This window comes from Brachyhypopomus gauderio, chromosome 19, assembly GCF_052324685.1.
Source record: "Brachyhypopomus gauderio isolate BG-103 chromosome 19, BGAUD_0.2, whole genome shotgun sequence".
NCBI lineage: Eukaryota > Metazoa > Chordata > Actinopteri > Gymnotiformes > Hypopomidae > Brachyhypopomus > Brachyhypopomus gauderio.
In genome coordinates, this window is record NC_135229.1 from 9,410,738 (window position 1) to 9,433,519 (window position 22,782).

Here is a 22,782-nt window from a genome sequence, read left to right on the forward strand (position 1 = left end):
TCGAGCTCGAGGTGTTTGTATTATTGATGAGTTTAACGTTAGTGAGTTACGTTCGATGTTGGTATTACAGGTCAGTTTAACGGTCAAATAATGGTAACTGCCTTTATTAATTAGTAAGACAAATGACCAATACCAGTTTTTCCTGTCGTGCATGAGATAAAGTCATAACCTGTCTGGTTTCTGTAAATATATCAGCATTTTCCGATCATTTTCAGTATTTCCACTAATTGAAACGGCATAGCCAATCACGGAGCTCTCGGCGGTTTTGTAGCGTTCTTATTGGTTGACGCTCAGTCTCGACCTGACCAATGGAAGGCCGCGGAGGGCGTGAACGCGCTTGTATTTTACGTCCATTTTCATTCGAAGCGCTGCAAACCTAACGGGACAACATGGCTGCGCAGACGGCCCGCTACTACAGCGAGGGCGGCAGGGCGACCAAGCGCCAGAAAACCGAAAACGACGGAGGAATATCGGGCGTAAGGATATCTGTCCGATAAGTGTTTGTGTTACCGATTTAATTCTCTACACCAAGCCCGCTTCCCGGCTGGGCGTGATTGGATGGCTAGCTAGCAAGGTTAGCTAGCCAATGCTAAGCTAGCCTATGCTAAGCTAAGTTAGCGGGCTTTGTTTCATTTGAGCGAACGCTGTAAACACACACTGCATTTTCCAGTTTCATTTTTCGTCGAGTAATATATTCAGAGTGAGTGACATTTCCAAACATTACCTTCCAGTGCGTTAAACGTTGGCCCACAGTACTCAAACTGCGGAAATTTACAGTAAAGTAATTCGGCTAAGCCGCTACAGACGCCGGCTAGCTGCGCCTCAGAGCCGTGAGGGCTGCACGCGCCGGACAACTAGTCGCCGCTGAAGACGCGCTGCTGTTTAAATACCAGTTCTGACTTGTTTCTTCAGTCATCCGGATATAATGTAACCGTTGTGTGTTGCAGGAGGGCTATGATGACCCTCACAAACCTCTCCCCTCCCTGGTGGTACACGTGAGGGGGCTGGTGGACGGCGTTTTGGAGGCGGACCTTGTGGAAGCCCTGCAGGAGTTTGGGACCATAAGGTAACATCACCCTTGGCGTTTGTACCTGCAGCTGCCTCGTTGGTGTTTTGTGATGTGTGTGTGTGTGTGTGCGCTCACCACGTTTCTTTTGTGTCTGCAGTTATGTAGTGCTGATGCCCAAGAAGCGCCAGGCTCTGGTTGAATACGAGGACATGAGTGGATCTTGCAATGCTGTGACCTATGCCAACGACAACCAGATCTATATTGCTGGCCATCCTGCGTTTGTGAATTATTCAACCAGTCAGAAGATCTCCCGCCCTGGCGATTCTGATGACTCTCGCAGTGTTAATAACGTTTTGCTGTTCACGATCATGAATCCCATTTATCCCATCACAACGGTAATACCCATGTACATGCTCTCCATCACTTCTATTTCTCCGTGTGATTTGGTCAGCATAGTGGCTTGTGTGTTTTGTTTAATTAATCCTTTCATGCAGGACGTGCTGTATACCATTTGCAACAATTGTGGTCCCGTCCAAAGGATCGTCATCTTCAGGAAAAATGGTGTCCAGGCCATGGTGGAATATCCTTTACTGTTTGGCTGTGACATTTGAATACACGATGCTTTTTATACTGTCTTTAAATTGATTTTAAAAATCCTTCCAAGAGCATGTTTGCTATTGGTGATGTCCTGTTGGGCATTTTTGTCCTTGACTCCTCCCACGTTCGATTCGGTGCAGAGTGCCCAGAGGGCCAAAGCTTCACTCAACGGCGCAGATATATATTCTGGCTGCTGCACCCTTAAGATTGAATATGCTAAGGTAAGCGATGTGTACGTGTGCATGTACATGTACAAGCGTGGTTCGTTTCTACAGGCAATATGGCAATGATTTGTTTTTTCTCTTATTAGCCCACACGCCTCAATGTGTTCAAGAATGACCAGGACACATGGGACTACACCAACCCAAACCTCAGCGGTCAAGGTAAAGTGAGCCGTTTTTTTCTGTTCTGACACTACTCAACACCCTGTGTGGAGCAGCAGTGGGTGGGACTGGGCCCCTCTGTGTGGGCGTGGCCTTCAGGAGCAGTGTTACTCACCTGTGCGGCCATCACCTGCCCGCGGTGTGTGGGACCACACGTCAGCTGACGCTCTACCGTCACGCTGTGCTAGTGGGAGTCTTGTGACACTGTTCTTGAAATGCTCTTTCAAAACATGAACCCTCTCAAAACATGAGTTCCCTTTCTCAACAAGGCAAGGATGTCAGGAGCAACTGGGCCACTGGGTACGTGTCATTCATGGAGAAACATTCTGTCTCTGACAACTTAGTCAGGACAACCCCCCTCTCTCTCCACCTTTTTATCTATTCGCATTTTCTATGAGTAGCTTATGTGGGTCTGTGTGGCGTTCTGGCCATGGTGTGTCATGGCTTCTCAACAATGGTGGAGATAATGGCCCCCAGGTCCCTGGGGAAGTCTCCATGACACCTGCTCATGGCCAGATGCTCCTGGCCATCTGTGCTGTACACTCAAACGGGAGATGCACAGAACCTGCCTCATCAGCTGCTACAGCACAACACATCCGGACATTGGACCTCTCTTTATATTCGCACCGAAGACACTGCCTCAACATTCTAACACCACCACGCTACCAGTCAGCCACCATTGGTCCTACACCCCCGCAGATGGAACGTTCCACCGCTGCCTCCACAAGAGCAGCCAGTAGCAGAACAGACCTGACACACGAGACACCACTGACCCCCCCCCCCCCCAAACATCTCGCACTCAGCGTTCCTACTGAACCAGCACCCCTACAGCCACGAAGACGCCAGATCCCCACAGCGCCGCCACACTGACCTCCCGATTAGTCGCCTTTCTCCAAGAACAAGACACACCACTGTGACACTGCACCATCACCTCACTGCTGACAAAGGAATCTTCAGGGAGGCAAAACAAAGACACAACACGATGCAATCAGACAAGCCTCAGTCTGTTTACACCAAACAGACGACGTCCACAGGCACACAGCACCTCAAGAAACAAACAGGCCGTCTGTAAACCCCGCCTATGTTGGGTTGTACCATTTTTGATCTCTTGCTCCTTTACTGCTCGGGGTCGACTGGCACTCACACGCCATGTAGAGCTGCATATCACGGGCCAAACCACTGACTTCACGCCGTAGCAGATCACTGGAGCAAAGCCTCACACCGCCAGTGAACCTGGACAACACGGCAAACACCACCAAGCACCTACATGCAGACTTAACACGCCGATCTCCTCCACCTGTTACGTCCTGAAGCGTGCCGGACGATATCTCGCCACCCTGACATCTGTAGGCTGAGCTACACCTACCAAAACAATTCATCCTCTCAATGTGTGACTTTTTTTTTATTTTTATTAATTTTTTTTTTTCTTCGTTTTAGTCTTAAATGACTACTCTGTAATACCTTCCAATGTGATGCAGGTGTGGCATTGTCTCTCTAGTGGGGGAACAACAAACTGTCTGAAATGTGCAAAAAGTCCCAACTTGGCAACCCTCCGCGATGAGAAAAGGAAGTGTGTTGAAATGAGAATGCGGAGAGCGCAAGATCTGCGGCGGAACTGTGGTCATGAGCCAGAATGGTGCCGCGGGGAGGCGGCGAAGAAGCCGGGGTTAGCACTGTGTGCTGATCGCGAAGAGGCAGAGCTGAACGGGCCTGTGGCTGGCTGGCTGGCAACTAAGTTACATCACTTGATTCCTGCCTCAACTGCTCTGCCCCGCCCCCTTGACTTGAAGCTGTAAGTAATCCCAAGCTTGTGTTGTCTTGGAGTGATGCTCTCATGTGGTTTTGGGTCGAGAGGTTCTGTGACGGAATGACTAACTTGCTCTTTCTCCCTCCCCCCTGCTCTTCTGGTTTAAATGTTTATCCTGTGGGTTCCTCTTGCTGCTACGCTGCAGACTGAGAGGGTTGTTCTAGTAGTGATGGTTGTTCTAGAAGTACCCGTAATGTCCGGGGCGAATGTTCTGGGTTTAGTCATGATCTGTTGGAGGCCTCTTCTCTGGCTTTTGTAATCTGTGGGGAAACGGGTTCTCGGATGTGCACCTCACCTCACACTCGGTAGTATTCTTGTCTGTGTTACATTGAAGTGAATGTCGAGTGTCCAGTAAGATTCATGTTTGTAATGTGTGTACCTGAACAGGTGCAGAAGCCGATGGCAACGGGGGCGATCAAGGTGTGTGTTCTTGTTATACCCTCAGTGTTCTTCTTCGATCTACATTACGCAATGCTCCAGTGTGGTGGCCGCTTTCTCTTTCCTGTCGATCGGGCTTCATTGAGTGTGTCCAGCTGTATTGGCTTGTTTGTCTGCCTGCTTCTCACTTGGTCTCCCAACCTCCCTCCTCCTGCCTCAGATATGAACGCCAACCCTCACAAGCGTCAGCGCCAGCCGGCCCTGCTGGGAGACCACCCTCCAGAGTATGGTAAGTCCTGTGGCCGCAGCCAACACACGTTTGTGTGTTTGGGGGGGGGGGGGGGGGGGGGTGGTTCAACTGGGAAGGAGCAGTTAGGCCGTGTTGATTAAATGCCGGTGCACAGTGCCAGCAGGTTGGTGCTGTGTTGAGTCACTTGGCGCCAAGAATAAATCTTCCAAGAGTATTTTTATTTTTTATTTCCCTCCTTCCCTCTCACCCCAATCCAGGTGGTTACCATGGATACCAGGACGAGAGTTATGGCGGCTATGAAGGACGGCGTATGGGCCCGTCTATGGGCGGCCCGCGGCGTGGGGCATCAGGTCAGCGGTACGGGGGGCAGTACGGGGCCCCTCCCCCACCCCCGGGGGAGTACAGCGCACACGCGGAGTCTCCCGTCATGATGGTGTACGGCCTGGAGCCAGCCAAAATAAATGCTGACAAGGTCTTCAACATTTTCTGCCTCTATGGCAATGTTGAGAGGGTAAGAGAGACTAGGAAATGGGTCTTCTACATCTTACAGCAAACTCCAGATTACCAAAATGAGAATTGGTATATCAATCAAAATCTGTTTTGAAACCACAGGTGAAGTTCATGAAGAGCAAGCCCGGAGCTGCCATGGTGGAGATGGGAGATTGCTACGCCGTGGACCGTGCCATCTGCCATCTCAACAACCACTTCCTCTTCAACCAGAAGCTTAACGTGTGGTGAGGGTTCTTGGCTTTGTCCTCAATCGCTTGCGCTTACTGCTTTGACAACATGAAGCTATTCAAGAACACTTTGATCTACATTTCTCCCCTTCTTCCTATCCGTAACCATATTGCCTATACTCCCTTGGTCACTAGTATTCGAGTTCTTGAGTTCAGGTCATTGTGTGGTGTTGGAGGTTTCCTGATTTAAGGTCTCTGTTGTAGTGTGTCCAAGCAGCAGGCCATCATGCCGGGGCAGTCCTACGAGCTGGAGGACGGCTCCAGCAGCTTCAAAGACTTCCACGGCAGTCGCAACAACCGCTTCACTTCCCCTGAGCAGGCGGCCAAGAACCGCATCCAGCATCCCAGCAACGTCCTGCACTACTTCAACGCCGCCCCGGAGGCCTCCGCAGAGATCTTCTCTGAGGTTAGCGGGCAGAGTCTTTCAAGATGGTCTTGATTCTGGGATGGTGACTTTGGGATACGCAGTCTGACAAACTCGGGCTTCTGTTCTTTGGCTTTTCAGATATGTGACGAGCTTGGTGTGAAGAGTCCATCTAACGTAAAACTGTTCTCAGCAAAGGGTGAGTGGGTGTGCATCTTCTGGAATGGGTCCCTCAGCGTGCTCATGCATGGCACATGGGTTGTATTGAAGATGTAGTCTAATTTATAATCTTAAATGAAATCTTAAATCTTAAGTGAAGATGAAATCGATTACAAAAAGTATTTCCAGGGTACCCACGGGTCCTTAAAAAGTCTTTAAATGTCTTAAATTTAGTTTTCCATATTCAAGGCCTAAAAATGTCTTAAAATGTCTGGAATTTTATCAGGGGAGGCATTAAATTATTATAAGTGTGTGTTGTTCAGTTGTTCTGGCGCGATGTGAACTTGGCCGAATCTAGCGCTAGGACCATGCAGAAAACAACCGCTCCAGGGTCCTAGTGCTAGATTCCTAGCGTTGGAGTATATAATTTTTTCTTGTGAGGGGTATTAAAAAGGTCTTAAGTCATTGAATTTGAGATTTAAAAATGTGCAGATACCCTGATTTCGTCAGGACTCTACTGAGAATGTCACTTCTCCATTAGCAGTCAACACGGAAGGGGAAAAAAATTGTTCCTGTTCAGCCTTTTCTGTTTTTATTAAAGCACTTAAACTGAAACATGCGTTTGAGCTTTGATGACCGTTCTCAGGTGGCGCGTCCTCGGAGAAGAGCTCCTCTGGTCTCCTGGAGTGGGAGTCTGTGAACGATGCTATGGAAGCTCTGGCAATGATGAACCATCACCAGATGAAGAACCCTAGTAAGTGTCCTTGCTGACCAAATGTGAGGTGTTCACCGTATTCCCAACAGTACGGACCTGGTGTCTGGGGTTTGTGCTCAGCTGAGATGTTTCTCTTCCAGATGGTCCGTACCCCTACACGCTGAAGCTGTGCTTCTCCACCGCACAGCACGCGAACTGAGACGTCTGTCGCTTCTCTCCTGCGTTCTCACCACACTGCTGCAACTTCCTCGTCCGTCTCCCGCGCTGTGTATCGCTCTCTTACTGGGTCCTACATGAGGGTGTGTGTGAGTGTGTCTGTGTGTGTGTGATGGGGCTGCCACTAGCGCTGAGAAGGTGAAACTGACAGAACCGTAAATTGTTTTTATTGAAAAGGAGGATGGTGGCCATGCTTTTGTACCAGTATTTTCTGTTTCTTTTTTTTTTCTTTTTTAATTGCTTTTCATTACTGACTGTTAGCTGTGTGCAGCGCGTCACTTTTGGAAACCTGTCACCCTGTAAAGGACATACTGCATTTTTCTTTTAATTGTAAAATAAAATGACCGTGATTAGACCTTTTTTTTGCAGACTCGTGTCTGTTTATCTTTTGAATCAAAGAAACAATGAGTTTACTGTGATGGCAGATTTTTAATCTGCTCGATTGATTAAGCTTTTAATAGAACTAAAGTGAAAATATTTTTTAAGTGAAAATTCAGGCTAAAAGTGAAAATATTTGCTTAATATTAGTGTTCGTACACGAGTTATGCATATGAAGATATATATATATATATATATATAGAGAGAGAGATTATGAAGGCATATATATATATAAATGAAGGTTACTCAACGTGGCGCGGTTCGGCTACTTTCGTTCTCCAGTCGTTTTTGAACCTTTTCGGATGCCGTACGATTGGTGCGGAAGAATGACGTAATATAAATGTTAAAATCGGATAATTTTAAGAATTTGGGAAATTGTTACAAAGTAAACAAGTGTGTCCAGTTGAATAAAAGTCCTGCCCCGGCAGTATTACCCCCCAGAGCTCGTCGGGGTATCTAGCCATGTTATATAAACCGACGCGTTTTCGCCGCTAGTCTGAGGTAAATGTCGGACAGATGAACGTCGTAATCAGATCTGCGTTAATAGGGAGTGAGTATCTAACGTCCGATTACACACGACTATCCGCGTTATAACGTCAACACCACGGACTAAACCAACCACACCACAACCGAGGAGAGAACCGGCGAATAAAGCGGTTTAACGGATGTAGGTCCGCTAACGTACGGATAAATACCCGGATGACCGTGTCTATTCACCATATATCCATATATATATTCACGTATTTAGTGAATTTACTGGTTTTAGGTGGAGCACGGCGGTTATGTCCTCGTTTAACACACGGTGTACGTGGCAGTGGGTGAAAGGTCGGAGCTAAACGTGCCAGCGCTCGCGGGTTTGTCGTTGTGTCCAGGTCTCTTGTCGCAGGTGTCTAGTTAGTCTCTAGTAGCAGGTTTCTAGTCTCTAGTCGCAGGTCTCTAGTTTCTAGTCGCAGGTTTCTAGTCTCTAATCTCAGGTCTCTAGTTAGTTTCTAATCTCTAGTCGCAGGTTTCTAGTCTCTAATCTCAGGTCTCTAGTTAGTTTCTAATCTCTAGTCACAGGTTTCTAGTCTCAGGTCTCTAGTTAGTTTCTAGTCTCTAATGTCAGGTCTCTAGTCTCAGTTTCAGTGGCCGTTAACACCGTTCAGGGTCTCTCGGATCTGGTTGTACACTCATTAAGTTTGTGTTGTGTGTTTTGTGCTGGTTATCATAGCTCATGCAGGATTACCCATGCCAGTGTTTTCACGTGGATGTGCTGACCATTATTCACCCTAATTTTGGCTTTCCCAGTGTGTTTTGCCCATAAAAATAGGCAGTATAGTGATCTATTGGTTGGCTTTGAACAGGCAGGGCCCTGTGCCTGCACACAGTACGAGCCATGTCGACCCCAGCTGGACCCACACCGCCTTTCACCACCCTGTCCGTCAGCCACCCCGCCGACCACATCACGCAGGTGGAGCTGCATCGCCCAGACAAACGCAACGCCATGAACAAAGCTTTCTGGAGGTATTTGTCCCCCATCGTCCTGTAGTTATGAAATACTCATAACTACAGTCCTGGCTTGAGTCAGTAGATTTTCCTTCATTTAGTGTGCAGTCTGTAACGCAGTACACAGACAAAGAGGTTTAAGTATACCAGTAATTGTGCCTTAATAAGTCATATAATACAATTTCCCTGTCTGCAGTGAAATGGTCGGCTGCTTTAATCAGATTGCTGAAGACCCAGAGTGTCGTGTGGTGGTTTTCTCAGGGGCTGGCAAACTTTTCACAGCGGGTAAAGAAGCTCCATGTTTCTCCTTTACTGCACTGTTGCAGGAGAGAACTAGAAATCTGTGGCTTGCCATTTTGCAGTAGGGGTTCAGCGAATCACAACTATTGTGACAGAAGGCGGAATATATTCTTTAAGCCTCGCATGTAACAGTTTCACACATCTGCAGTCTTTTTGTCACTTTTTGCAAAGTATCACTCAGCACCACTGAGTGATGTACGCTCACATTTAGACTTCGACTCCAAAATCACTCATTCAAGCTTCTGTAATGGGTCAGTTCACAGTTCAGCTAGTACTGGTGATTCCCCAGCAGGAGCGTAGTGTGGGAGCGTAGCGTGGGAGCGTAGTGTAGCAGGGCAGCAGTGTTGACATGAACCACAGGGACTGAAGACTCTGGTGATGTCCTGGAACGTTACTCTAAAGCCCTTCCAGAGACAGTTTGGTTTAGTGGTGCAGTGGTGTCCGATGTCATGTGCAGCCTGTGTGTAGGCATCGATCTGATGGACATCGCTGGAGATCTGCTCCATCCCGAGGGAGACGACACCGCTCGCACGTCCTGGTACCTCCGCCGCATCGTGTCCAAATACCAGGAGACCTTCTCAGTCATCGAAAAGGTCCGGTTACTACGGTTATCCTTTTTGTCATATCCCTCCTGTCACAAGTGCTCAGGTCATGTGACATATCAGTTACACCTTGTTATATTTGAAGTGAATGTGACATTCAGATTAAAGTAATGCCATTATTAGCAGTCAACCTCTCAATGAGGACAGATTAGAGATTACAGAGGTGGAACTGGTGTTTTGTGATGTGTAATTGAGCTGCGTGTGTAACTGAACTGCTTGTGCTCTCCATGGTGTCTGTGCAGTGTCCGAAGCCTGTGATCGCGGCCGTACACGGCGCGTGTGTGGGAGGAGGTCTGTTCACCAGGAGGAAGAGCACCTCTACTGCACATGCACACCTCACGACAGGACACACTCAGAACTCTAGCTCACAACAGGACACACTCAGAACTCTAGCTCACGACAGGACACACTCAGAACTCTAGCTCACAACAGGACACACTCAGAACTCTAGCTCACAACAGGACACACTCAGAACTCTAGCTCACGACAGGACACACTCAGAACTCTAGCTCACAACAGGACACACTTTCTCTTTTGTGCAGGAGTGTATCAGCACTGTTTATTTTTGTCCACTCTGAAACTCTGAAAGTTAATGTGTTAAACCCCACACAGTTAACCACAGTTGTATTGTCCACAAAGCTGTCTTGTACTGCTATTTAAAGGTCTTGATGTAAGTGTCATGTTCTTTATTTAAAAAAGTGCTACAGAATATTAGCCATATAAGAATTTGCTATGAACCCGTGTGTGTCTGTCTGTCTGTCTGTCTCTTGCCAGGGGTGGACTTGATCACAGCCTGTGACATCCGTCTCTGCACACAGGACGCTTGGTTCCAGGTGAAGGTATTACGAACGTCTCCGTGTCCTCTAGGCAGTAACGTACGTCCCTGTTTTAGGGAAGAGAGCTTAGTCCTGGGCCTGAATGTGTCCATATGTGTCTTAGTGTTTACATTACTGGTCCAGGATTAGCAGTTCCTCCCACATCATCATGCCCATATTAAAATGACCCTGACCCTGGGTCAGCACTTCTCTACTCTTCATACTGCCACCTTGCACCTCGGTTCTGAAAGTGTCACAAAGGAATCCAACCACAAGGGGGCACACTTCTGTCTGTGTCAATGTGTGAATGTTGGGATAAATGATGTGTGTTGAGGTAAACACTGCTACGTGTCATTCAGGAGGTGGACATCGGCTTGGCAGCAGACGTGGGAACTTTACAGCGACTGCCTAAAGTAATCGGCAGCCGTAGGTGAGGGCCGTCGTGTTTAGCCTGAAATGCAAAATGATGGTTTCGTGTAAGAGCTGCTAATGTTTGTTTCTCTCCATCAGCTTGGTGAATGAACTGGCTCTGACAGCTAGGAAGATGTACTCTGATGAAGCCAAGAGCTCAGGACTGGTCAGGTAATGGTGTTTCTATTATAGTAGACATTCCCAGATTTTAAAATGAAATGCATATAAGTGTGTGTAAGTGTGTGTGTGTAAGTGTGTATGTGTGTGTGTGTGTGTGTGCGCGCTCTCTGCAGCCGTGTGTTTCCTGATAAAGAGACACTCATGGCAGGAGCGTTGGAAGTTGCAGGTGAGATCGCTGCTCGGAGCCCCATTGCTGTCCAGGGAACCAAAGTCAACCTGCTCTACTCCAGAGACCACAGTGTGGCCGAGGGCCTCGAATTCATGGTGGGCGGAGCCACAGACACACACACTAGAGCCACACACAAAACTGACCTCACACACACTAGAGCCACAGACACAGAAGCCCTCACACACACTAGAGCCACAAAACAGGATGCTGTAGTTAAAGCATAGACGTGAGTGGAGCTTCTGTGCTGTGTCAGACCAGCAGTTTTTGCTCTCAACTGCTCTGTCCTGTCTTGTCCCATGTTTGTCCCACGTGTCTCCACCTGCACACTTCCTCCCATGTGTCTCCACCCGTGTGTCCAGGCCACGTGGAACATGAGCATGCTACAAACGCAAGACCTTGTCAAGTCTGCGCAGGCAGCCCTGGAGAGGAAGAGTCCTAAAAGCGTGGCCTTCTCCAAGCTCTGAGAAGCAGAAACCGCCGTCCACAGCAGGCAGGCCCACAACAGCCTAGTGGCCCTCAACAGTCTCGACCGGGACCCGGACGGTCACCTTCTGTGTCTTACGCTGTTTAGTTACAGAGCAGTCTTTCAACAAGGGTTAGTCACAGAACAACTAGCTGATCACAAAAGGAACTTGTCAGACTCTCTGTATGTGGCCAAGTGCTGAAATAATAGCTGTAAATAATTAAGTGAATAACAGTAACTCTGAGATGATTGCTGTGGGAAGTGGTGTGCATCTGTGTTTGTCACTCATCTTCCAGAGACTCATACCTGACCTGCTTCTGACAAACGCGTGTTCTGTTTCCTCTTGTTTTGTCTCATTACTGAATTAAACTACCCTGAACTTTCTTGTTCTTGTATGTGTTTCTCACTAACTGAAAATGTATTTGAATATGTTGGAAATATGTGAAAAATGATCTATATATTGCATGTAATGTGATATGACAGCATCAGTATCATGTGAGCGTCCTAGTTTTAAATTATGGTTATCCATGGCTGTTTCTTTTTATATGTTTGAATTAAGAGTCCTCCTATGGAAGTAAAGGGCAGAGTGCTTTAAATAGTGCTGAACGGACATCACGACGTACACGGAGTAGTACTGACTGGATCAGTTTAAAGTCTTTCAGTCTACTTTCAGTGAAGGTTTAACCAACCCGTCAACATCCATGATGCCATCGGTGTTTCATTTCGTATCAATCATCCTTTTTATCGACTTGGTCTCTTCAGGTAAGATTTTTTTGCCAAAATAAAATTAATAAATAACAAAATCACTCGCACATACATTATTGTGCAAATCTATTAGGCCACCATTAAGAGTTTTAGCAATGGAGCATATATGATGTTCAGTGTACCAGAATGCAACCATACAATAAGATAACAGGTGCATCGTAGTGTATCATGCAACAGTTTTCTTTCTTAAGTTCTGACTGAAGTGGACCCACCGCATCACAAAGTGTTCATGTCTAACCTGCAAAGCTGCAGAATATCTCTTGCTCGTGCTCGTGAATTTTAGGTCGCGTGCTCTGGAAGGCGAAAGAGCGCGCGCGTGCGATCCGCCAGCAGACAGCCAAGCAGCACGTGCTGGCGCACGCTGTTCGGGGCCGCATCGAGCAGCAGCTGGACCACTTCAGCGCGCGGAACACGGAAACCTTCTCCCAGGTCCAAACCTCGGAAACACGTAGCGAAACCTTAATCCGCACCCAAAACGGACCATAACGCAGGAGCGGTCATCGCTAAACATCTTTGACTAACATGAGTTTAACTAACTCAGGAGTGGCGAGTGTTCAGACCCTAAAGTTGGGTTAGTGAGCGTCTGTTTGTCCATTTGTCAGAGATTCTTTGTGAACGAGGCGTTCTGGGACCGTCCCGATGGTCCAGTGTTCCTATACATTGAAGGTGAAGGCCCTCTGTCTGAATACAGCGTGCTGGCAGGTATTGATTCCCCAAATGTACTCAAGAGGATACTATTCATTATGATTTCTAATTATTATAATACTTAGTGAAATATGTGATTGAGATTAGAGGTGAATGTGCTGCCGCCCTGCAGGACACCACGTGGTGATGGCAGAGGCACACGGTGCTCTGCTGGTGGCTCTGGAGCACCGTTTCTATGGCAGCAGCATCCACCCGGGCGGCACAGAAACCCAGAACCTGCAGCACCTCTCCAGTGTCCAGGCGTGAGTGAGCCCTGCCTGTGTGACCCCGCCTCCAGCACAGCCGCCTCCTCATAACTCCTCCCCCTCTCTCCCATCTCCCCTCTCCCCTTCCCTCTCTCTCTCCCCTCCCCTCCTCTCTCCCTCCCTCTCTCCCCTCTTCTCTTCCCTCTTTCTCTCCCCTCTCTCCCCTCTTCTCTTCCCTCTCTCTTCTCCCCTCCCCTCCCTTTCTCCCTCTCTTACCTCCCTCTCTCTCCCCTCCCTCTCTCCCCTCTTCTCTTCCCTCTTTCTCTCCCCTCTTCTCTTCCCTCTCTCTTCTCCCCTCCCCTCCCTTTCTCCCTCTCTTACCTCCCTCTCTCTCCCATCCCTCTCTCCCCTCTTCTCTTCCCTCTTTCTTCTCCCCTCCCCTCCCTTTCTCCCTCTCTCCCTCCCTCTCTCTCCCCTCCCTCTCTCCCCTCTTCTCTTCCCTCTTTCTCTCCCCTCTTCTCTTCCCTCTCTCTTCTCCCCTCCCTTTCTCCCTCTCTCTCCCCTCCCTCTCTCCCCTCTTCTCTTCCCTCTTTCTCTCCCCTCTTCTCTTCCCTCTCTCTTCTCCTCTCCCCTCCCTTTCTCCCTCTCTTACCTCCCTCTCTCTCCCATCCCTCTCTCCCCTCTTCTCTTCCCTCTTTCTCTCCCCTCTTCTCTTCCCTCTCTCTTCTCCCCTCCCCTCCCTTTCTCCCTCTCTCCCTCCCTCTCTCTCCCCTCCCTCTCTCCCCTCTTCTCTTCCCTCTCTCTTCTCCCCTCCCCTCTCTTTCTCCCTCTCTTACCTCCCTCTCTCCCCTCCTCTCTCCCCACACACAGTCTCTCTGACCTGGCTGTATTCCACCAGTATGTTCATCAGAAGTACGACCTCAGCCGCAGGAACACCTGGATCAGCTTCGGGGGTTCGTACGCTGGCGCCCTGTCGGCCTGGCTGAGGGGAAAGGTCTGTGCACACGTCTGCACTTTAACCTCTGCCCTTTAACCTCAAGCACAGCTGGTGTTCCCAAAGTACCACAAACTTACCTAGAATGCATTGTTTCACCCTAACATGGCTGAGAGTAAATTCACAACATTATGGACTAGATGACACAGTTTCATTAGAATGATGTGGTGGCCTCTTCCGTTCACTGATAATAGTGTGAACATATTTCTCACTGGGTTTTGTAGTTTCCTCACCTCATCTATGGGGCAGTAGCATCTTCTGCTCCTGTCCGGGCTGAACTGGATTTTTCTGCTTATAACAAAGTAAGAGTGTGTTATAACATGTTATAGTGTGTCATAATGTGTTACAGCATGTTATAGTGTGTAACAGCATGTTATAGTGCTCCATAGTGTGTTATAGGATGTTATAGCATGTTATAGTGTGTTACAGCATGTTATAGTGCTCCATAGTGTGTTATAGGATGTTATAGCATGTTATAGCGTGTTATAGCATGTTATAGTGTGTTACAGCATGTTATAGTGCTCCATAGTGTGTTATAGGATGTTATAGTGTGTTATAACACGTTATAGTGTCATAATGTGTTATAACATTGTTATGTTATCAACATATAGCATGTTATATCATGTCTTAATGTGTTATAGTATGCTATAGCGTGTCATAATGTGTTATAACATGTTACAGTGTGTCATAATTTGTTATAGCATGTTTATAGCAAGTCTTAATGTGTTATAGTATGCTATAGCATGTTAGTGTGTTATAGCATGTTATAGTGTGCTATAGCATGTTATAGCTTATCATTATGTGTTATAGTATGCTATAGCCTGTCATAATGTGTTATGCCATGTTATAGTGCATCATAATGTGTTATAGCATGTCATAGTATGTCATAATGTGTTATGACATGTTACTGTGCACCATAATGTGTTCTAGCATGTTATAGCCTATCATAATGTGTTATGCCATGTTAATGTGCATCATAATGTGTTATAGCATGTCATAGTGTGTCATAATGTGTTATGACATGTTATTGTGAACCATAATGTGTTCTAGCATGTTATAGCCTATCATAATGTGTTATGCCATGTTATAGTGCATCATAATGTGTTATTGCATGTCATAGTGTGTCATAATGTGTTATGACATGTTACTGTGCACCATAATGTGTTCTAGCATGTTATAGCCTATCATAATGTGTTATGCCATGTTATAGTGCATCATAATGTGTTATAGCATGTCATAGTGTGTCATAATGTGTTATGACATGTTACTATGCACCATAATGTGTTCTAGCATGTTATAGCCTATCATAATGTGTTATGCCATGTTAATGTGCATCATAATGTGTTATAGCATGTCATAGTGTGTCATAATGTGTTATGACATGTTACTGTGCACCATAATGTGTTCTAGCATGTTATAGCCTATCATAATGTGTTATGCCATGTTATAGTGCATCATAATGTGTTATAGCATGTCATAGTGTGTCATAATGTGTTATGACATGTTACTATGCACCATAATGTGTTCTAGCATGTTATAGCCTATCATAATGTGTTATGCCATGTTAATGTGCATCATAATGTGTTATAGCATGTCATAGTGTGTCATAATGTGTTATGACATGTTACTGTGCACCATAATGTGTTCTAGCATGCTATAGCCTATCATAATGTGTTATGCCATGTTAATGTGCATCATAATGTGTTATAGCATGTCATAGTGTGTCATAATGTGTTATGACATGTTACTGTGCACCATAATGTGTTCTAGCATGTTATAGCCTATCATAATGTGTTAAAGCATCATTGATCCTGCTGCTGGCTGCCTTGTTACCCCTCATGCCTCTTGCTGTAACCCCGTACATATTTAATGTGACTGCAGTAGTGTTTATGTGTCTCCTCTCTGTCCCCTGGACAGGTGGTGGGACGCAGTCTGATGGACGAGAGGGTGGGAGGTTCTGAGAGGGTACGGTCAATACAACTGTGTCTGTTTACACATGCTGGTTTGTAGATGTCCGTTACTGTACCATGTTTGTGTATTGCTCAGTGTTTGAACATCGTGCGGGAGGCCTTCAGGGCCGTGGAGGCTGTCCTCCGTGGTGGCAACACTACGAAGGTGGGCGTGGACTTTGTCTGCTGTGACCCGCCCACAAGCCCGGAGGACCAGGTCGAGCTCATGCAGAGCCTGGCTGACATGTTCATGGGGAGTGTCCAGTACAACGAGGAGGGGGTTGCCTTGACCATCGCCCACCTCTGCAGCTTCATGACCAATCAGGACAGCGCTGGAGGGCAGGGGGAGGAGCCCTACAGCAGACTGGTCAAACTGGCAGAGGTGTGGACATTGGCTCATTGTTCTGTCTTCTCTTGTTTGTGATTGTCCCATGATTGTCTGTCCATGATTGTCAGTCCGTGATTGTCAACTTGTTATTGTCAGTCTGATTCAATCCATGATTGTTAATCCATGTTGACAGCCAGTTTTGAACAGAAATCTGTTCATATGTATATATTTTTTGAATACAAAGAACAGGTTTGTTTATAGCGCCACCTACAGTCTTACACTAAAGAAGTAAAGAACCTCCTTTTGCTGTAGTCAGTCTGTTTAATAATAATATTAAGCTAAGAAACAGGAAGTGTGTGTGAGTTTTTCAGATCTCTGGTCACTGTGAGAATTTCAGAGCTTTGGTCACTGCAAGTATTTCAGAGTTCTGGTCACTGTGAGTATTTCAGAGCTCTGGTTACTCTGACACACTCTTGGGTTATGACTTTTTTGAGTTATGACTGTAGTTATCCACCGAAAACAGAGCTTTATGTCATGTAATTAACTGTACATCTATTAATTACATCTTTAATGAAGAGTTTGTTAGTGTGCTGAAATTATTTTGTATTGGTACTTGCTCATCTTCAGCCTCTGTGAATTATTGCATTAGTGAGTGAAGTTATAAATCAGGTGAGTGTCCATGACAGCAGTGCTCTCCAGAAGAGCTCACAGAATTTACCAAACGTAGTGGCAGGTGGCGCCAGTGAGCTGTAAACATCCTGCAGGGCTGTAGCTCTGTCCCAGCGGTCACACAGCACTACAGTCCTGCTTTTGTGTTTGTTTGTTTATTCTTATTCATGTTTTGATTGTCCTAGCAATATTCAGAGAGGGAGAGGAAACCCTGTCGGTTGTGTATGGTCTCGTGGGGTTAAGGTGCTGCTTGTCCTGGTAGTGACCCCAGTGTTTCTGGTCTGGTTGTGTGTGTGTGCAGCTTTATCGCACGCTAGAGAGGGAGGTGTGTTTGGACGTGTCTCACAAACACACCATCCACAGTCTCAACTCCACCTCTGATGGCATATCAGGCTATAGACAGTGGTTCTACCAAACCTGCACCGAGTTCGGCTTCTGTACGTATAAGACTTTGAACTTGTTTCCCTCTTAAGTACTAATGCACACACACACACACACACACACACACACACACACACACACACACATATATGCATGAACACACATGATTGTGCTCTGCGCCACTCTGGGCACATGCTTATCTAAACCATCATATAGTTGTATTAAATAAATAAACCTTTAAGACCCAAACAATTTTGATATAGGACATTACTTATAACTTTTGTATATGTGTGATTGTAAACAAGTGAACCAGTCCTAATGCTTTGGAAAAATCTTTTGGAAAAAGCTTTTGTTATATCTTTGTAGACTTTACATGTGTGTGTGTGTGTGTGTGTGTTTGATGACCAGATCAGACATGTGAGGACACAAGCTGCCCTTTCTCATGCATGCTGACACTGCAGACCCAGACTCAACTCTGCCCCCTGCTGTTTGGTATCTCTCAGGACGCGCTGCCCACAAACATCGCCTTTACCAACCAGTACTACGGGGGAGATGAGCCCCACAGCCAGCGTGTGCTCTACGTTAATGGTGAATGAGTGTACAGACAGACTGCTAACACACAGCTGTTGTGCATTCACTGTTAGGGTGTTTAGTGTGTGTGTAGTGTATGGGTGTAGTTCAGTGAGTAGTGTGCGAGATTTACCTTTCCAACACTTGACCGAGGTTTTCTGACTCTCAGGCGACATCGACCCATGGATACAGCTGAGTGTGGTGCAGAACGGAAGCAGCGTGGACGGGGCCATCGTCATCCCGGGCACCGCACACTGTGCGGACATGAACCCCACACGTCCTGGAGACAGACTGGCACTGCATCAGGCCAGGAAGGTGAGAGAGAAGGAGGGAGGGAGAGAGAGAGGGAGGAGGGAGTGTTGGGGGAGATGGAGGAGGAGGGAGTGTTGGGGTAGATGGAGGAGGAGGGAGTGTTGGGGTAGATGGAGGGGGAGGGAGTGTTGGGGTAGATGGAGGGGGAGGGAGTGTTGGGGGAGATGGAGGAGGAGGGAGTGTTGGGGGAGATGGAGGAGGAGGGAGTGTTGGGGGAGATGGAGGAGGGGGGAGTGTTGGGGGAGATGGAGGAGGAGGGAGTGTTGGGGGAGATGGAGGGGGGGAGTGTTGGGGGAGATGGAGGAGGAGGGAGTGTTGGGGTAGATGGAGGAGGAGGGAGTGTTGGGGGAGATGGAGGAGGAGGGAGTGTTGGGGGAGATGGAGGAGGAGGGAGTGTTGGGGGAGATGGAGGGGGAGGGAGTGTTGGGGGAGATGGAGGGAGTGTTGGGGGAGATGGAGGGGGGGAGTGTTGGGGGAGATGGAGGAGGAGGGAGTGTTGGGGGAGATGGAGGGGGAGGGAGTGTTGGGGGAGATGGAGGGGGAGGGAGTGTTGGGGGAGATGGAGGAGGAGGGAGTGTTGGGGGAGATGGAGGGGGAGGGAGTGTTGGGGGAGATGGAGGAGGGGGGAGTGTTGGGGGAGATGGAGGGGGGGGTGTTGGGGGAGTGTTGGGGAGATGGAGGGGGGAGTGTTGGGGGAGATGGAGGGGGGGAGTGTTGGGGGAGATGGAGGGGGAGGGAGTGTTGGGGTAGATGGAGGAGGAGGGAGTGTTGGGGGAGATGGAGGGGGAGGGAGTGTTGGGGGGAGTGTTGGGGTAGATGGAGGAGGAGGGAGTGTTGGGGGAGATGGAGGGGGAGGGAGTGTTGGGGGAGATGGAGGGGGGGGAGTGTTGGGGGAGATGGAGGGGGGGAGTGTTGGGGGAGATGGAGGGGGAGGGAGTGTTGGGGGAGATGGAGGGAGTGTTGGGGGAGATGGAGGGGGAGGGAGTGTTGGGGGAGATGGAGGAGGAGGGAGTGTTGGGGGAGATGGAGGGGGGAGTGTTGGGGGAGATGGAGGGGGAGGGAGTGTTAGGGGAGATGGAGGGGGAGGGAGTGTTGGGGGAGATGGAGGGGGAGGGAGTGTTGGGGGAGATGGAGGAGGAGGGAGTGTTGGGGGAGATGGAGGGGGAGGGAGTGTTGGGGGAGATGGAGGGGGAGGGAGTGTTGGGGGAGATGGAGGAGGAGGGAGTGTTGGGGGAGATGGAGGGGGAGGGAGTGTTGGGGGAGATGGAGGAGGGGGGAGTGTTGGGGGAGATGGAGGGGGGAGTGTTGGGGGAGATGGAGGGGGAGTGTTGGGGAGATGGAGGAGGAGGGAGTGTTGGGGGAGATGGAGGAGGAGGGAGTGTTGGGGGAGATGGAGGGGGAGGGAGTGTTGGGGGAGATGGAGGGGGAGGGAGTGTTGGGGGAGATGGAGGAGGAGGGAGTGTTGGGGGAGATGGAGGGGGAGGGAGTGTTGGGGGAGATGGAGGGGGAGGGAGTGTTGGGGGAGATGGAGAGGGAGGGAGTGTTGGGGGAGATGGAGGAGGAGGGAGTGTTGGGGGAGATGGAGGAGGAGGGAGTGTTGGGGGAGATGGAGGGGGGAGTGTTGGGGGAGATGGAGGAGGAGGGAGTGTTGGGGGGAGATGGAGGAGGAGGGAGTGTTGGGGGGAGATGGAGGGGGAGGGAGTGTTGGGGTAGATGGAGGGGGAGGGAGTGTTGGGGGAGATGGAGGGGGAGGGAGTGTTGGGGGAGATGGAGGAGGAGGGAGTGTTGGGGGAGATGGAGGAGGAGGGAGTGTTGGGGGAGATGGAGGGGGGAGTGTTGGGGGAGATGGAGGAGGGAGTGTTGGGGGAGATGGAAGGGGAGGGAGTGTTGGGGGAGATGGAGGAGGAGGGAGTGTTGGGGGAGATGGAGGGGGAGGGAGTGTTGGGGGAGATGGAGGAGGAGGGAGTGTTGGGGGAGATGGAGGAGGAGGGAGTGTTGGGGGAGATGGAGGGGGAGGGAGTGTTGGGGGAGATGGAGGAGGAGGGAGTGTTGGGGGAGATGGAGGGGGAGGGAGTGTTGGGGGAGATGGAGGGGGAGGGAGTGTTGGGGGAGATGGAGGAGGAGGGAGTGTTGGGGGAGATGGAGGAGGAGGGAGTGTTGGGGGAGATGGAGGGGGAGGGAGTGTTGGGGGAGATGGAGGAGGAGGGAGTGTTGGGGGAGATGGAGGGGGAGGGAGTGTTGGGGGAGATGGAGGAGGAGGGAGTGTTGGGGGAGATGGAGGAGGGGGGAGTGTTGGGGGAGATGGAGGGGGGAGTGTTGGGGGAGATAGAGGAGGGAGTGTTGGGGGAGATGGAGGAGGAGGGAGTGTTGGGGGGAGATGGAGGAGGAGGGAGTGTTGGGGGGAGATGGAGGGGGAGGGAGTGTTGGGGTAGATGGAGGGGGAGGGAGTGTTGGGGGAGATGGAGGGGGAGGGAGTGTTGGGGGAGATGGAGGAGGAGGGAGTGTTGGGGGAGATGGAGGAGGAGGGAGTGTTGGGGGAGATGGAGGGGGGAGTGTTGGGGGAGATGGAGGAGGGAGTGTTGGGGGAGATGGAAGGGGAGGGAGTGTTGGGGGAGATGGAGGAGGAGGGAGTGTTGGGGGAGATGGAGGGGGAGGGAGTGTTGGGGGAGATGGAGGAGGAGGGAGTGTTGGGGGAGATGGAGGAGGAGGGAGTGTTGGGGGAGATGGAGGGGGAGGGGAGTGTTGGGGGAGATGGAGGAGGAGGGAGTGTTGGGGGAGATGGAGGGGGAGGGAGTGTTGGGGAGATGGAGGGGGAGGGAGTGTTGGGGGAGATGGAGGAGGAGGGAGTGTTGGGGGAGATGGAGGAGGAGGGAGTGTTGGGGGAGATGGAGGGGGAGGGAGTGTTGGGGGAGATGGAGGAGGAGGGAGTGTTGGGGGAGATGGAGGGGGAGGGAGTGTTGGGGGAGATGGAGGAGGAGGGAGTGTTGGGGGAGATGGAGGAGGGGGGAGTGTTGGGGGAGATGGAGGGGGGAGTGTTGGGGGAGATAGAGGAGGGAGTGTTGGGGGAGATGGAGGGGGAGGGAGTGTTGGGGGAGATGGAGGAGGAGGGAGTGTTGGGGGAGATGGAGGAGGAGGGAGTGTTGGGGGAGATGGAGGGGGGAGTGTTGGGGGAGATGGAGGAGGGAGTGTTGGGGGAGATGGAGGGGGAGGGAGTGTTGGGGGAGATGGAGGGGGGGAGTGTTGGGGGAGATGGAGGGGGAGGGAGTGTTGGGGGAGATGGAGGAGGAGGGAGTGTTGGGGGAGATGGAGGAGGAGGGAGTGTTGGGGGAGATGGAGGAGGAGGGAGTGTTGGGGGAGATGGAGGAGGAGGGAGTGTTGGGGGAGATGGAGGAGGAGGGAGTGTTGGGGGGAGATGGAGGAGGAGGAGGGAGTGTTGGGGGGAGTGTTGGGGTAGATGGAGGAGGAGGGAGTGTTGGGGTAGATGGAGGAGGAGGGAGTGTTGGGGGGAGTGTTGGGGTAGATGGAGGGGGGGGGGGGGGGTGAAGCCTGAAAACAGAACATGATTGTATAGCAAAACAGCAGTGACGTGCAAAACAATGATGGATTACTCTTATACTCTGGGTGAGGAGCCACTGTGAGCGAACTGCACTCTTCTGTCTTTCTCACTCCCTCTCTCTCTCCTTCTGCACACCCATACACTAACATATGCACTTCATCTTTTTTTCCATGCAGGAAATTGAAAGGCATGTTGCCATATGGCTGAAGTCTGCAGCATGGGAGAACATGGTTTAACCAATCAGGATGCTTGGTGATTGATCATGTGACCAAAATGTGCCAACCCGGTTGACCTACCATTACCTTTCTATTCTGCCTTCTGTCAAATTATCTTATCAAGACTGCCTGCATGTGTGTGAACTCACACACTGAGTGCCGTGTGGAGATACACCGCACTGTGTTCGGTTCCTGTTTGGGAAACGAAGGCTAATCTTCACCTCGCTGCTGCGTAGCCTCAATGAAGACACACATCTCAGCGTTTGGGTAGCATCAGGTGAAACGTTCTCAAACTGAATATATCAGTGCTTTGTTTTAATGACTGTAATCTGGCCATAAGCTAACCAATGAGAATAAAGCATTCTTTATTTCGAGGCTCTGTAAACACACTGATATTTGAATAAACACAAAAAACTATGTTTACTTACTGTGCGGCAAAGTTCTTAAGCTGGCCCCTGGCATTTCTGGTCTCTTTAAAGCATTTAAACTTCAGATGTATTACACAATTACTAAGCTTATGGTTATTAATCTTATGGTTTGTCACCCCATAACTATCATGAATCATCTATCATTTGCTATATGCTATGTTCATATTTAGCATTTATGAAGGATGTAAAGTAGTTTTAGTGTTAATGTAACTTTACAATTAACTTGCTTAGTGTACTTAGTTTCATAAGAAACAACAACAAGATACCAGGTTCTACATTTACTTACCTATACAGAACAGCCATAGTC

At 49.3% G+C, this 22,782-nt stretch overlaps 3 protein-coding genes across 8 annotated transcripts; all 3 read left to right on the forward strand.

Annotated features, from left to right (window-relative positions):
• Positions 1-312: 312 nt before the first annotated feature.
• Positions 313-6,970, forward strand: hnrnpl2 (heterogeneous nuclear ribonucleoprotein L2). The gene is made up of 14 exons (XM_076981346.1): positions 313-476; positions 948-1,066; positions 1,167-1,404; positions 1,504-1,589; positions 1,731-1,827; positions 1,917-1,989; positions 4,184-4,216; positions 4,395-4,463; positions 4,682-4,935; positions 5,037-5,158; positions 5,366-5,567; positions 5,667-5,724; positions 6,331-6,438; positions 6,540-6,970. The coding sequence occupies exons 1-14, from the start codon at positions 390-392 to the stop codon at positions 6,596-6,598; spliced, it is 1,605 nt and encodes a 534-aa protein (XP_076837461.1). The 5' UTR covers positions 313-389; the 3' UTR covers positions 6,599-6,970.
• Positions 6,971-7,307: 337 nt separating this feature from the next.
• On the forward strand, positions 7,308-11,801 carry ech1 (enoyl CoA hydratase 1, peroxisomal). Of its 6 annotated transcripts, none has more exons than XM_076981351.1 (10): positions 7,308-7,543; positions 8,337-8,496; positions 8,675-8,763; positions 9,247-9,371; positions 9,623-9,671; positions 10,155-10,213; positions 10,555-10,625; positions 10,706-10,777; positions 10,900-11,050; positions 11,315-11,801. In XM_076981351.1, the coding sequence occupies exons 1-10, from the start codon at positions 7,510-7,512 to the stop codon at positions 11,417-11,419; spliced, it is 915 nt and encodes a 304-aa protein (XP_076837466.1). In that variant the 5' UTR covers positions 7,308-7,509; the 3' UTR covers positions 11,420-11,801. The 6 variants fall into 6 exon arrangements, with proteins under 6 accessions (XP_076837466.1, XP_076837465.1, XP_076837468.1 ...); XM_076981350.1 differs by having other exon boundaries at positions 7,315-7,543; positions 10,155-10,219; XM_076981353.1 differs by having other exon boundaries at positions 7,522-7,660; positions 10,155-10,219.
• Positions 11,802-11,916: 115 nt separating this feature from the next.
• Positions 11,917-22,439, forward strand: prss16 (serine protease 16). The gene is made up of 12 exons (XM_076981347.1): positions 11,917-12,180; positions 12,467-12,612; positions 12,786-12,885; positions 13,001-13,130; positions 13,944-14,067; positions 14,292-14,369; positions 15,985-16,032; positions 16,114-16,398; positions 17,315-17,450; positions 17,803-17,982; positions 18,134-18,279; positions 22,009-22,439. Exons 1-12 carry the CDS (start codon positions 12,120-12,122, stop codon positions 22,066-22,068), a joined length of 1,494 nt encoding a protein of 497 aa, XP_076837462.1. The 5' UTR covers positions 11,917-12,119; the 3' UTR covers positions 22,069-22,439.
• The last annotated feature ends 343 nt before the right edge of the window (positions 22,440-22,782 follow it).

Coding starts and splice junctions, on each gene's coding strand:
- hnrnpl2 (XM_076981346.1), top strand. CDS start 390: ATGGCTGCGCAGACGGCCCGCTACTACAGCGAGGGCGGCAGGGCGACC. Junction 1,828..1,916: donor TTAAGATTGAATATGCTAAG/GTAAGCGATGTG, acceptor TTCTCTTATTAG/CCCACACGCCTCAATGTGTT. Junction 5,725..6,330: donor AAAACTGTTCTCAGCAAAGG/GTGAGTGGGTGT, acceptor GACCGTTCTCAG/GTGGCGCGTCCTCGGAGAAG.
- ech1 (XM_076981350.1), top strand. CDS start 7,510: ATGAACGTCGTAATCAGATCTGCGTTAATAGGGA. Junction 9,372..9,622: donor CCTTCTCAGTCATCGAAAAG/GTCCGGTTACTA, acceptor GTGTCTGTGCAG/TGTCCGAAGCCTGTGATCGC. Junction 11,051..11,314: donor CCGAGGGCCTCGAATTCATG/GTGGGCGGAGCC, acceptor CCGTGTGTCCAG/GCCACGTGGAACATGAGCAT.
- prss16 (XM_076981347.1), top strand. CDS start 12,120: ATGATGCCATCGGTGTTTCATTTCGTATCAATCATCCTTTTTATCGAC. Junction 14,068..14,291: donor CGGCCTGGCTGAGGGGAAAG/GTCTGTGCACAC, acceptor TGGGTTTTGTAG/TTTCCTCACCTCATCTATGG. Junction 17,451..17,802: donor CTGCACCGAGTTCGGCTTCT/GTACGTATAAGA, acceptor TTTGATGACCAG/ATCAGACATGTGAGGACACA.